Below are 14,367 nucleotides of genomic sequence, written 5' to 3'. Positions count from 1 at the left end.
CGAAAAAGCAGATCCCTTTTTCGATCGGTTTTGAGGTGTGGATGCTCCCTTTCGAAAGAAGCCTGCAGTCAACGCATATCCTGAGCTGCAACTGTGGTGGGGTGAGCATGCAGCGATGCCCTGCCTCCCACCTCCCCCCACATGCTGCAGGGCCCACAACGCCAGCCGTTTCCAGGATCACACCAAACAGGGAGCCTCTCTCAGCTCCACTGTGCACCCAGACGTTGGCTCCAGTAGCCTCCAGCTCAACCCTAGTCCTAATTGCGATTACACATACACAGGCAACCTTCCTTCCTCGACCGCCGAACTTTCCAGGGCTTGATTTTGCAACCCTCCCATTGTTCCTTCCAAGCAGGGCTGGGCGGGTACCTTTTCTTGGGCTTATTCAAGAGCAACCCCGCTCACCGCGCGCTACCCTCTGACAGGCAGCCCGCCAGGGAGCTGACGCCATGTCCTCAACAGCGCGTTGGGGTCCCGACTTGCACGGTCTTTAGGAGACAGCCGCAGCGTGGCAACTTCCTCACTCGCTGCAGCCCCACCTCGTGCAGGTCCAAATTCCAGCGCCCTTCGCCGCCTCTCCCGCCTGTAGCGCCCCGCCCCCAGCGGCCGCAGGTTTCCTTCTGCTGGCCTCTGCCGCGGCCGGAGGGGGGTGTCAGGCTCCGGGCCGTGGCTGGGGGAGCGGGGCAAGACTGAAGCGCGCAGGAGGCTGCCTCGCCGGAGCACTAGCTGCCGCGGCCCCGCCCCCGCGGCCGGGTGTTTACTCCGGCTTCTCTCGCAGCAGCGGGGCGGGAAGGACCCAGCTCTTGCCGGGGAGCCGCGGAGGGGCCGCCCGGGAGTCCTGGCTGCGGACAGAGCCCCCCTGCGGAGATGTGAGACCTTCCCTCCCGCCCCATGTGCGTCCCCCGGTCCTGGAGGCGGGCGGGAGCACCCTGGCTTCTCATGCTGCAGCTGCTCCTGCCTTCCCCAGGGGCGCCAGGTAGGCTGCGGCCGCTCTGGCCGGATCCCGGGGCGCGCAGGCTGGGGCGCCTCGCTGTGCCCGGCTCCCTCTCTCCAGGGGTGGGGACCAGCTGCCCTAGAACCGGCTTTTTATGTTTTGTCGCGTGGGGTCCAGTGGCTGCCAGGCGCGCTGCGGCTGGAGTGGCTCTCCAAAGTCCACGTAATTAGTGAGCCCGCGAGACAGTCCCGATTATTATATTAATTAGAAGTGCGGCCAGCGCAACTCTCCAGTTCCCAGCGCTTGATCCTGGAAATGCTTTCGGGTTGAGCAACTTCGCTCGCAGGAAGGACTTGAGCCAAACGGGACAGCTCCCAAAAGTTAACTTACGCGCAGAGGTGTTCTGAGGAGTAGTCCTGGTGGTCCCAATTCTGCAGCTGGATCTGTGCAGCAGCAGACAAGGTCTGTCCATTTGGATTCAGCCTCAGCCTCTGGGCCTGCATTTGCAAGATGTAGCTTATTTGCTGTAATGGGCATCATTGGATCACCAAATCTCAACATCCCGAACTCTGGGTAATGCTGGGGATTCAACCCGGGAGCCTGAGAGTGTATGGAATGGTGGTTTGGTGCTGCCAATTATACCTATGTGACCTTCCTTTGTGAAGTTCATATCCAGGCTTTTATTTCAGACCTTGTCTGACAATAACGAAGGGGGGGGGGGGGGCAGGTAATAAAAGTGCAGATAGATAACTCATTTAAGCCTTTATTACCTAAAAATAGTATTTGGCATAAAGCATAATTTACTTTTTTAGTTTTACAAAAAATTGAAAGTGCCACTAAATCAACAGATAAAGTGACACTGACAATTTTAAAATCTTATGTAAACCAATTTCCTTATTAGTGATACTCATAACACCATAGACTAAAAATTAAACAAGAAGTCCCGTGGCACCTTAGAGACAAACAGATTTATTAAGGCATAAACTTTACTAGGTAAAACCCATTTTATCAGATGAATTGGAGTGGAAATTACAGAGGTAGGGGTATTGTGTTAGTGAGGCTAATCAAATCGGGATGAAAGTAGTCAGAGCATTTGGTGTGGAGATGTGAATATCAAAAGAGGGGACATTGCCTTTGTAATGTAACCAGTTAAGATCTTTATTAAATCCTAAATTGGTTGTATTGAATTTGCAAATGAATTCCTATTTGGCTGTCTCTCTTTGTCATTAGGTTTTGAAATTCTTTTGTAGAAGGATGACTACTTTCAAATCCATTACTGAACGTCCAGGGAGGTTAATGTGTTCTCCTACAGGTTTATGTGTTATACCATTCATGATGTCTGATTTGCGTCCATGTTTCCTTTGGCATAGAGGCTAAGTGTAAATATTTATATAAGATAACATCCCCAGATCATTTCTTTGAGCTCTTTGTTTACCTTTATCATACCTTTTGTAGAAGACAATAAGATACTTGTCTCTTTTCTCACTGTCAGGTTCTCCAACCTAATTTCATATGCTACAGGGGATAGTAGCATTTTAAAACAACTGTTTTCATTGGACTTTTACAGTTTACTTGTTTCAGGTTTGATAAAATGTATGTTTAGTAAACATACACTTTTTGAGTCAAAATTAAGTTCATAGAACTCTTTTGAAATATAATTTAGATTGGATGGTGCCCAAAGTAGTCAGGTACTTACCAATGACAGAGGAAGACAGCCCCAAAGAGCATTCAGACTGAATGTGCAAGAGAGATATGGAGGGAAGGGAGAGAACATAAACACAAAGGCTACGTCTACACTGGCCCCTTTTCCGGAAGGGGCATGTAAATTTCACTAGTCGTCGTAGGGAAATCCGCGGGGGATTTAAATATCCCCCGCGGCATTTAAATAAAAATGTCCGCCGCTTTTTTCCGGCTTTTAAAAAAGCCGGAAAAGAGCGTCTACACTGGCCCCGATCCTCCGGAAAAAGTGCCCTTTGAAGTAGGAATAAGAGTGTACTTTGAAGTAGGAATAAGACCCTCCGGAAAAGGGCACTTTTTCCGGAGGATCGGGGCCAGTGTAGACGCTCTTTTCCGGCTTTTTTAAAAGCCGAAAAAAAAGCGGCGGACATTTTTATTTAAATGCCGCGGGGGATATTTAAATCCCCCGCGGATTTCCCTACGACGACTAGTGAAATTTACATGCCCCTTCCGGAAAAGGGGCCAGTGTAGACGTAGCCAAACTGGTCAGGTCAGTGGTAGCTACGTATTGAATTAGTTGCCTGGTTTGTTTAAATAAAAACTATTCCCAATCTCTTCTTCCTGAAACCTTTCCTGGTTCTTGACTCACCTCTCAACTACAAATCACTATTGAGTTGTTATAGAAAACAAACAGTAAACCCCTGGCTAATCTATGCCAGTCTCGCTCAGATACTCCCTCAACATAGCAAACCCAGAAGGGTCAGGTGGATTTGGACTTGGGCAACCAGTCTGAGCTGCCATCAGCGTAGCAATGTCCATACTATTTTTAGTGTCCTAGCTCAAGCAGGACTAATGTGAGTGTCTGGCCACAATGGGAATCCCAGCTGTGAAGTACTGTGCAGACGTTCCCTTATGCCATAGCCTGTAGTGTATGCCCAGTCCTTATTCAGCCTGAGGTCAGAGGGGCCTGTGTAAGGGAAGCAGGATCGGGCCCTTACACTGCATCGTGCTCAGGGTCTAAGAGAGCCTGATTCTTGTCTCACCCTGGTATACATCAGAAGTAATTCCAGTGAAATCAGTGAGGTAAATGCAGTGAGAGGAAAATTGGGCTAATGTTACATCAATCTTTTTGCACTTCCAAGATAAAGTATTTTTGTGAATTCTAGATGCTAGAATAGGAAGTGACCAGTGATCCCTGTAAACTGAGCACTTGGGCGGTTACCCAGGAGAGATTTAGGTGCTGGCCAGATGTTTAGTACAGCATCCAGAGCCAGCAGCATGTGTTTCTAATGGTGGTGCACATCTGCACTTGCCTTGGTGCACACAACATATTTTATTCCGCACATAGGTGGACAAAATTAGAGGGAACATTGGAAACCTAGTTCTTCTTGCTTCAGTTAATTCTTATCAGTCTCCTCAATGCTCCTACAGATGCTCCAAGGTATTTAGACAACTAATTCTCACTGATTTCCTTGGAAGTTATGCCTAAGGAAGTTATCCTTTGAGGATATGCCTAAACCCATAAAGGCTTGCGTCTACTCCCATGCCAATCCATTGCCAAACTTCTGTTAGTAGTGTGTTTATCTTGGATGCTTTTGAATACCTGTAGTGATAGTTTTAGAGGGGTAGCTGAATTAGTCTGTAACTTTAAGGTGCTACTAGACTTCGTTGTTTTTTAAATTGGCTTTTTTTAGCGAGTGTTTATCTGTTTTCACAATCTATTCTGTCCTGCCATCTATAGTTTTGAAATTCTCTGTTAATAGGAATTCACAGTGTGTTCACTGTCTTCGACATAGTTCATTTTCTTTTAGACAATTAATTGTCTGTACTTCATCAACTTTAATCCATTAATCCTGACATTTCAGTAAATGAAATGCAGGGTCCTCACCAATTTAAATGCATAGGCTCTATTTATCTTCTAGAGATAAACAGAGAGCCCTGGTTTGATTTGTCTCTTCTTAATTGTGGCCTTAATTACCAGGGGTTGTTTTGAGGGGGTTATGGCAGCAGGGCTAATTTCCAGTTATTCATGAGATTAGGGGAGTGATGCTGTCAATCTGAATCAATCAAAAATCCCTAGTTTTCTGGCGGGTTGTGAATTCACACCAGAAATATTGCTCCTGGTCAAAACTAGGCCAAATATCCTGGAACAGTTCTTTTATAAAGAGGGCATAGAATTGCTTTTTGGTTGATAGATTTTTTTTCTTTTTATTGTTTGTTTTTATTGAGTAAGGTTTTTTTTAAAAAGTGGAAAGAGTTTTGTGAGTTGTGAAGAATGTCTCCTGTTTCCCTCATCAGCAGTACAGGACATGAGAACAGCCACTGGCTGAGAACTTGTTGTCCCAAAGTCTTACTCTTATTTACTTTCTGCATTCCCTCAAATATCCCATGTTTAGTCAATCACATGAAGGCATAACAGAGGAGTTGTGTATTTTGTTGTGGGGCGTAGCTCCATACTCTGTCTTCTCCTGTGCTCTTGCAGCACAAGACAACTGAAAAGCTATTTTAATTGGCTTCTCTCAACATTATACTTCTGTAACGGAATCCCCATATGGTGCAGAGCTAGATGAACCCTCCTTCTAACTCTCAGGGGTTGTCTCCACTATGCCTAGGATCCGCCATTAATTTATTGTGTCTCCTTAGATGCGATAATCCAATCTCCAAGTGCTCTTCTGTTGACGCCGGTACTCCACCAGGACGAAAAAGGCGTCAACAGGAGAGTAACCCCCTCTGACCTTAACTGTGCACAAGATACCACAGTAAGTACGTCAACTCCAGCTATGCAATTTGGGTAGCTGAAGTGACGTTGATTAGTTCGACAGCAGAAGTTAGTGTAGACTAGCCCACTGCATAGGCGTTGTGGCCAGAGCATGTTTCTTGCTATAGAGAGCCTCAGCTGCCAGATCTGGACTAATAGGCATAATACATACCTAAAGCTACTTGAATTGTCCTGAAGGCCTACTCTGGAACTGGAACAGGCCAGGATTGTTGTAAAAGGCATAAAGGTACTTGAAAAAACAACTAAGTTACACGCACTCAATTCTGGCATTGTTCAAGAGCTGTCCTATAATCCCCTATTTTGGATTTTCTGTTGTTTGGCAATCTTTTGTACAACAGTGGGGCAGGCACATTCAATCTTAATCTGGATTTTAACATTCACATTCACTGATAACTCCCCTCCCCCAAATATTAGGTTTTGTTGGTTGGTTGGTTGGTTTGTTTTAGTGCATGGTTCATATAGTAGTGGATTGTGCTGTAGTATTTAAATGTCTCTGAAATGTTAGGCGTTCTAAAGTCTCATTATGTAATATTCTGGCCACGATCTGACCATTTGTGTGTTAAGGAGAGAAATCCCATGTACAGTACATCTTAAAGGTGTATTAATGAGGGCTTTTTAACAGAAGGTGGGAAGAGATATTGTAAATCAATCTTCAGTCTTGTGTTAAAAATCTGTCCTCTGGAAAGAGCGATGAATTTAGAACATTTCCTCCCACTCACTGATTTCACTGTTGAATCAGAAAAAAAGTCAAAGGACTTTAGTAAATTTTTCTTGACTGTGTCAGAACACTCAGCTCTTCCTGAACAGCTCTGTAAATCCTCGCTACTAACTTCTTTTCCCTCCTGTTCTAGAAAACCCCCCACCCATAATCTCTTTGTTAGAGGAAGCAAAAATTAGAACAGTTGTATTTTCAAAGAGCAAGTGCTGTGTTATATTTATTAGTGTGTAAACAGCACTATAATTTTGGCTTGAGGATGAGACCTTGAAAAGTGCCTTCTCAAAATTCCTTCTGGTGTTTTGTTTGTAATTAAAGCTCAGAAAGATATGTGAGCTGCCAAACCCAATTTTATTTTCTTTGTGGTTAATCTGCTGCTTTGCTTACTTTTCAAATCATGGAAAGTGTATCTGGATAGCAACAAAGTCCTTGAGTGCCAAGATGCAACCCTAGCCATCCTATTAAATAAACGTGAGGATATGATTTCTTTTTACACTCACTGGAGCATTGAAATAAACAAAGTAGCCCTTTGTAATAACAAGCTGTTGTTTGGGAAATAGAAAAGAGCAAGAAGATAAAGGATCAGAATATTAGGGATGTTAAAATGCATTTAATTTTGTAAACATTTACCTGCTGCAAATTTCAGCGGTTACATGTTTACATATGGAGGAACAGGTGGAAGCTGGTGCTCCTGCCTGGCCATCCCCCGCACTGCTGTGTGTAACTGTTAGGATTAACCAATGAGTCCAGTCTCATTGGTTAATCGCGTAAATGGCTACACATTCACATCCCTCATATTTATTAGCTAACCTAATATAATGTCAGGGTTCATCTAGACTGCTTTCCTCTCCCAAAAGAGGAAATGAAATGAAGCGATGATTAGCATATTCTCACACTTCATTTGCATATTTTCTTCCAACCGTTTTTACGGAAGAGGTTTTTTCGCCAGAAATGCAGTCTAGACGCAGCTGTTTTGCAAAAAAAAAAAAACCTTTTTCAAAAAAACCTGTGCTTGTACATTTCAAAGGAGGAATATGGAGGTACCTATCAACTAATGGAATAGTCAATGGAAAGTCAGTTAACCACAATTTAACATCCCTAATCTCCACAGCAGGAGATTGATGAGAGCAAACACTCCTGTCAACTTCCCTTACTCCTTGCAAATTGAGTGCCGTGATCTGAGGAAGTGGGTCTGGCCCACGAAAGCTCATCATCTAATAAACCATCTTGTTAGTCTTTAAAGTGCTACATAGACCTGTATTTTGTTTCAGCTACACCAGACTAACACGGCTACATTTCTACCACGCATCAACCAGTGTGCGCCCTCAGTCTTTGATTTAGCAGGTTCTTCCTGTACCTGCTAAATCCAATGCCAGAAGATTGATTTTCAGTGTGGTAAGTATTAGACATGGCTCTGCCTTCCACTCTATATATTTATTGTAGGAAACTGTTTCAGATCATGGTGTGATTGATGCTTTGGACTCTGATTTCCAGAACCGAACACACAAACTACTCTGTTAATTTTAAAGAGAAGTAGCTGAGCATAGAAGGCATAGAAATAGCTGAGCATAGAAGGCATAGAAACATAAAATAGCATTGAGGGTTGGAATAAAACAGACAGCTGGATTTTCATTAGCGATGTAGGTGACTAATCGCATAGTCAACTACTTGATAAACCTAGGTGCATTGGGTATTTGAGTCACTACTCGCTTCCCCTTCCCTTGTTGCCTCTGATACAGAGGCAGGAAGGGGGGAGCAGGAGCCGGTGCTGGGGGGAGCCATCTTAAAAGCTGGTTTCCCCCCAGCACCGTCTCCGTGGGGTGGGGGTGGGGGGGGGCAGAGGAAGTAGAGGCACAATGGGGAATCGGCCAAGCAGCTATTACTACATTTAAAAAGCAGAGGTAAAGAGGTCCCCCACTGCACCTGTGCCTGCCTCCCTCTCCCCTGCCTTGGAGACAGTGCTGTGGAGAACCAGCTTTTAAACCGGCTCCCTTCCCCTTGCTGCCTCTGATAGAGAGACAACAAGTGGGGGGAAGTGAGTAGTCAAGTAGTGATAAGCCTAGGCTTATCGGGTAGTCAACTACTCGGGTAGTCACTTACATCCCTAATACAAATCCAGCTGTCTGTTTTATTCCAACCCCTAATGGTATTTTATGTTTCTATTCCTTCTGTGCTCAGCTACTTTTGCTGCTCAGTCCCAGATTTGCGCAACTCCCTGGAGCTACCCCCGCTGCGGCTCTGCAGTTTAAATATAGTAGGAGCTGGGCTGCCTGCACCCCAAACTCTTACTATATTTATACTGAAGAGCCTCAGTGGGGGTAGTGAGCATCCCTCCCCCCTATTGTAGTCAGTGAAAATTCCATCAACTGTTTGATTAGCTAATTAAATGTTACAAATTAGGGATGTTAAGTATTAAGTATTGCAATTTCATGTGTCAACATTCAATCCCAATTGCTATCTTTACTCTGCCTGGTATATTGTTCTCCTGTGTGATTGCTTTTCTTAATTCCAAGACAAGCAAGATCATGTGGTACTCCTCAAATAGTATTTCTTTTGTGAATGTTTTTCAGTTATGTTCAGTTTTATGGCTATGACGTGTGTGGAACTTCATTTTTATTGTTCTTCTGCAAGAGCCTATTGAAGACTTACAAACTATGTTGTTGGGGATTTTGATACTTTTGGGGAACTTCTTCCAGTAATACATGGCCAATGATTGAGAGAGAGAGAAAAATGCCTGTCCTAAGTAAATATGGGAATCTGAAACAAAACTCCAGACCATATTGAAGACACTCAGATTTGTATCTGGGTTTTACTCATTAGTGTACACATCTCTAGATTTAAATAGGTCTTTGTTTAAAGACTCTTGTTTAGAATAGGTTAGATTCTGTGTTGAACTGGCTGCTCCAGCAATGGAGAGGGCAGTGGTGGGCAACCTGCAGCCCGAGGGCTACATGTAGCCCCTTGGGGTTCTGTGTGTGGTCCCCAAGACATTTGTTTGCCATAGCCCACGCCAGATTCTGCTGGTTTTTCTCCATGTAGGTTTTCTCCTATGGATATTAAAAAAGTGATACACACTTAAAGCAAGGGCAGCTGAGGTGAGGTGCGTGCTGATTTGACATTAGGGATGTTAGTTATTGTGAAATTGAATAGTCGTGTAACTGCATGAAATCTTAGTGGTTACATGACTATTCTATAGTCTCCAGAGACAGGGCTGGCAGCCAGTGCACTCCAGTTCCACTCCTGGGGAGCCCCCTGTCATCCCATGCTGTATCAGAGGCAGCAGCATGGGGTGGCAGGCGGAAGCTGGTCCAAACCCATGCAGACCGGATGCCTGCTGCCCCACACTGCTGCCTCTGACACAGAGGAAGCAGCATGGGGTGGCAGTAGACCCTGTCCACAGAGGGTCTGAACTCCCCATGGACAGAGGTTGGTCTGTGGCAGCAGCCCTTTCTGCGGGGGTCCGAGCTATAGGAGGCAGCAGGGGGCAGGGAGGCAGGTCTGCAGAGCCAGTACACACAGGGAGCCTGCTTGAAAGCCGGCACCAGCCTGCCCCCCTCACCTTCCATGCTGCTGTCTCTCTATCCAAGCCAGCTCCTCATGGGCACCAGCTCCCGATTCCCTGCCCCCTAGCTGCCTCTCATACAGAGGCAGCAAGCGGAGAGGGAGTGCGTGTAGTTGGCAAGATTAACCAACAAGATTAAGCCCAGGCTTATTGCTTAATTGTGTAGTCATCCACATGTTGACCTCCCTATTGCACACAACACTGTGAAAGCCAGGAACTCCTTCTCCATCTAATGAAAACACCACTATGGCTCAGTCGGCGCACCCTGCAAATTCTAGGTATGCAAGAGCAATTAGCAGAACTACCTTATCCCGGGAGACCCTTTCGCTTATGACAATCTTGCGGCCCACTGAGATGAAGGAGGGACACTCGTGCAGCCCACTAATTAGCCTAAGTTGCCCCACACTTAGTAAAGAGGCTCACCCAGTCTGCCTGGCCTGCACAAAGGAGTTCTCAGCTGGTAGAATAGTTCTATCCTAACCATCCTCCCAGTCCTTAGCATTGAGGTCATGGCCAGAGCACACTGGACTCCTATTATTCTCTGCCATCCATAGCTCCTGAGGTTATTGTGACCAGTAGCTACAGGCAAGCCCTGAGACAAGTCTGCACAGAGATGGCATAAAGCCCTCTTTGCCCTCTCTGGCTTCCACCTCTGTTCCCAAACTAGACATAGGAGTGGCTTAAGAGAGATCACACTGGGAGAATGTTTCTTTACTGGGTGTATAGAACCTTGAATCTGTTCATAGCAATTTCTGCATTTGAACTGGAGCATACTGTAAAAACACAGACATCAGGGAATGGATATTGGGGTGTTTAAATGAAAAGAGATAATTTTTTCTGTTAGATTCTCAGGGGATTGCCAGAACTTTTAGATGCTGTGGCGGTAGTAAGTGTTCTTACCTGTGGTTTGCACAAGACTTAACTCTTCTTAACTTGTCTTTCGCTAGCTTTTTTTTCTCAAAGTGCTGCAATATCCTGTTTTTGTAGTGTGTAATGTTTGAACTGATAGAGTACAGGATGTAGCTCAGAAACATTTAAAAGTAGCTACACACTAGGAAGTCGGAGGCTCATGTCACGGAGGTTTAAATTTAAAAAGGTGGCAGGAGGGATGAAGCTCTCCAACAGGTCAAATTTCATTCAACCTTGGATAGCTTTGTAGATGGGACTTGTCGGTATTTCAGGTTTCATCATCGAAGAATCTTATCCTTTATACTTGTTATGATCAGTAAGTAGTTAGAGTTCTGTCTGGAAGGCCATTGAATATGTGTACGCTGCCCTCAGACCGTCCCGGCTCAGTCCAAAACATTGTCTCTGTGGTTCTGCTGTATATATTAATTTTATTAAAGGTGTGTTGGCATTCATTACTCTATATCTATATGTGACAGAGGCAGATGGTTAGGCTAGCTCCTTCCTTATTTATGATTCCATGTTCAACATCAGTCTCTCAAGTTTATCTTAGTGGGATAAAACAGCAGCAGGTGTATGAAATCATGATGGGTAGCTTTTCCAGAAGTAAAGCACTTTTAATAAAAATGCTTCCACTGTAAATAAGCGGGTGGTTAGTGGTCTGCATCTAAAATTGCACACAGTGTCTGAGATTATGCTGGACTTTTCCCTGCAGCAGAATGAAATGAATGTTTTCCTGTGTGTTATCAGAGAGCAGTTGCTCAACCTAAGACTCCAGTACTTCTTTCCTTGAGGCTTATGTGGCAGCCCCAGATTGTTCTCACACAACTCCCTTTCTCCTCTTTGCAGAACAGGGCTAGTTCAGACACATCGGAAAAACTTGAAGCATCTGAGGGGCCATGGATTTGGGAGTGATGGGGCCAGGTTTGCCAGAGGTGATTGTGTCACATGCTCCATGAGTTTGGGAGCTGAAATGTTAGGCACTAGGAAGAGAAAGAAGTTGTCTGTACACACCAAACAGTGAAAAGCACCTGAAGGATTATATTAAATGAAGGATGATGCTTTCAGGTCTATGGGGATACTCTCTGCTGGCCCCCAAATCCATAGAAGAGATCACATCATAGCAGAGTTGTTGCACTCACCCTGTGAGAATACACTATAATGCTTTTCTGGGGTAAGCAGGAAGGTAGTCCCAACATCTTAATTATTTGGATTTGAAATTATGTAGGGCAAGGGTTCCTCTTGCTCTGCCTGCTATTTGGCTGCTGGATTTGGGGGAATTGATGGATGTTTAGCTCAGATATGTTCCCTAAAGACACTGAATTGGGAGTGCTCTCCTCTGCTGGATCAGAGGGACAGAGTTGCTGTCTCCAGTGTAGTCTCCTGTCATTTGCAAGTCTGGATATAGGCAGGAGATAGATGTTCAAAGAGATTGCTTTGCTGTCTTTGAAGCTGCCATATCAGACTGACCTGAAGTGTTAATAAGGCTTTGGGGCCACTTTTGTCTCATTTTGGGACTCTAAGATAGTGAGAAGTATTGAGCTAACACCTTGAAGGAGCAATGAGCCCTGGAAAATGGGAGGCCTGGACTTAACCACCATCTGGAAGCTTCATCCTAGGTCTAGGAAATAGTAGAGATTCAGGCATAGGAGTTTAACTTGATCAATTAACTCTTAAATTCACAGGAGCAAAAACTCTAGTCTGGACTAAGGATGTTAAGGAGCGGGTAATTGGCTAATCGTGTAGTCGACACAATTTGTATCAACTACACAATTAGTTGATAAGAGGAGGTGCTCTGCAGGGCTGCAGTGGGGGTAGCTCTCTGAGCCGCATGAACCGGGACTGAGCAGTCCCAGTTCATGCTGGGTCCAGGCTGCTGCAAACAGGGGTTGCTGCTGGAGCAGCCTCTGCCCACAGCCAGCCTGTGCCACTGTGAACAGGTGCTGCTTCGTGGCAGCCTTACCTCCTCCCTCTCCCGCCTCTGATAGAGGCAGCAATGGCACTGCGGAGATGGTGCTGGGGGAAACCGACTTTTAAGCTGGCTCCCCCCCAGCACTGGCTCCTGTCCCCCCCCCCCCCCCCCGCTACCTCTGATACAGAGGCAGTGAGGGGGGGAGGGAGGGAGTAGTTGATTACTCAACTCAACTACTTGCTTACATTCCTAGTCCAGACAAAGGTTTGTTAATAAGTCAGACAGTAAAATCAGAAACACCCTTCAGGCAATAAATACAAAATTATCAATTTTAATTGAACTATTGTTACTTAATGGATGATAGCACTCCGTAGCATGAGCATCATAACTAGAGATATTAGTGAGTAGTCAACTACCCACTAAGCAAAAGCAGCAGGGGAAGGGGGAGACAGAAGCCGGTGTTGGGGGACCCGGCTTAAAAATTGTATTGACTATATGATTAGTTAGGTAACTGCAATTTAACTTCCCTATCCATAAACAACCTCAGCAAAGGATATGTGAAAAGAGAGGCTCATTCTGATGCCCCACCTGTATAATTTAGGAACTGTTCCAGAACATTCCACACACCTTGGTTCCAGCCTTAAGTATTTTGAAAAATATTATTGGGAGTTCAGACAACCTCATACAAAAATTTTATTTTTCATGGCTGAATCTGGCTTTTTGGTAACAGATAGTGATGTTCTGTCCTGGGGCACTGCATATGCTGATATTTGTGGATGTTGCTAGTGCTGATAAAGTGGAAGTCTATGTGCATTTGAGAGAGGTGTGGAAAATATTCATACATTGTTACAAATGCAAAAGAAACCTATTTCTGAAAAACTTCTGGCTTATGAGATTTTTTTTAAAGGAATGGACCATTTTTATTTATCTTTAGTCAAGAATAGTTTTGCTTTTAAAACTTACCGAACATCAGTTTTAACTGTTTCCATTGCAAAAATAGTCATTTTTATGAACATTTTATGTGAAAGGGCTCAAATCTGCAAAGAGTCTGTACGGATTTATCACATAACCACACTGCAATAACTAGTCTGAGGTCAATACTGACTTTCCATCACTTGAATTCAAAAGAAAGCCATAGAAACTGACCATGACAACTTGCCTCTTAATGACTGAGTTACCTCAAGCAAATGACTTTGCAAGCAGCCTGAGGTTTTGTTGAACCAGCCCTGCCAGTGAGCTGGTGCAAACATGACAAGTGCAGTGACAGACACTCAGCTTGTTTCACCCTGTCAGCAAAATTAGCCAAAAAGAATAGTCATGCCTAGATTCCAAGATGTCTGCCTCCACCACAGCCTCCCCAGCAGCCTCTAGCAACCCTCTACTCTGGTCTGTGGATTGTCCGCACATTATCCTGGAGTCTCTCAGGGGCCCCTCAACTGATGCTTCCTTTCCCCAGCATGCATCTCCATATCTTGGAGTCCTGATGAAGCAAGGAACGTTGATCCCTCATCTGCCTTCTTTCACTTTCACATCACAAATCCTGTGCTTGTCTTCCCCCTTCTAGGCCTTCTGCCCCCTCACACCTTTCCCTTCTCTCTCTCTCTCTCTCTCTCTCTCTCTCTCTTTCTCATGCCCAACATCTCCTGTCTCCTTTTACACCAACTCTATTGCCTTTTCCTGCTATTGCTTCAGTGCCTCCTCCCGCTGCTATCTGTCTCTCAACTATCCCTATCTTCACTTCAGTCCTCTTTCCTCCTCCCCTCTGGCGATTGTCAGTGTCAGCCCAAGCCAATCCTTCATTCCTGCACTATACTCCTCTCTCACATGGTCACACCCATCTCCCAGGCAGGATTTCTGCCAGTCTTTTTTCCCCATCCCCACG

General features: G+C 45.0%; 1 protein-coding gene and 1 long non-coding RNA gene across 3 annotated transcripts in view; both read left to right on the top strand.

Moving 5' to 3' along the window:
• The first annotated feature begins 432 nt into the window (after positions 1-432).
• Positions 433-14,367, top strand: part of IL20RA (interleukin 20 receptor subunit alpha) — a 52,266-nt gene continuing 38,331 nt past the window's right edge. The window contains exon 1 of one of the 2 annotated variants that reach the window (XM_025178071.3): positions 433-976. In XM_025178071.3, coding sequence (XP_025033856.2) covers positions 892-976 — 85 coding nt within the window. In that variant the 5' untranslated portion in view covers positions 433-891. The remainder of the gene's footprint in view (positions 977-14,367) is intronic. The other variant, XM_006112725.5, reaches the window with a different exon arrangement.
• Positions 7,507-12,656, top strand: LOC149524685 (uncharacterized). The gene is made up of 2 exons (XR_016349185.1): positions 7,507-7,786; positions 9,736-12,656. It is a non-coding gene; the product is annotated as an uncharacterized LOC149524685 (long non-coding RNA).

Source organism: Pelodiscus sinensis, chromosome 3 (genome assembly GCF_052426305.1).
Source record: "Pelodiscus sinensis isolate ZL-2025 chromosome 3, ASM5242630v1, whole genome shotgun sequence".
Lineage (NCBI taxonomy): Eukaryota > Metazoa > Chordata > Testudines > Trionychidae > Pelodiscus > Pelodiscus sinensis.
This window is presented reverse-complemented; position numbering and strand designations above follow the sequence as displayed.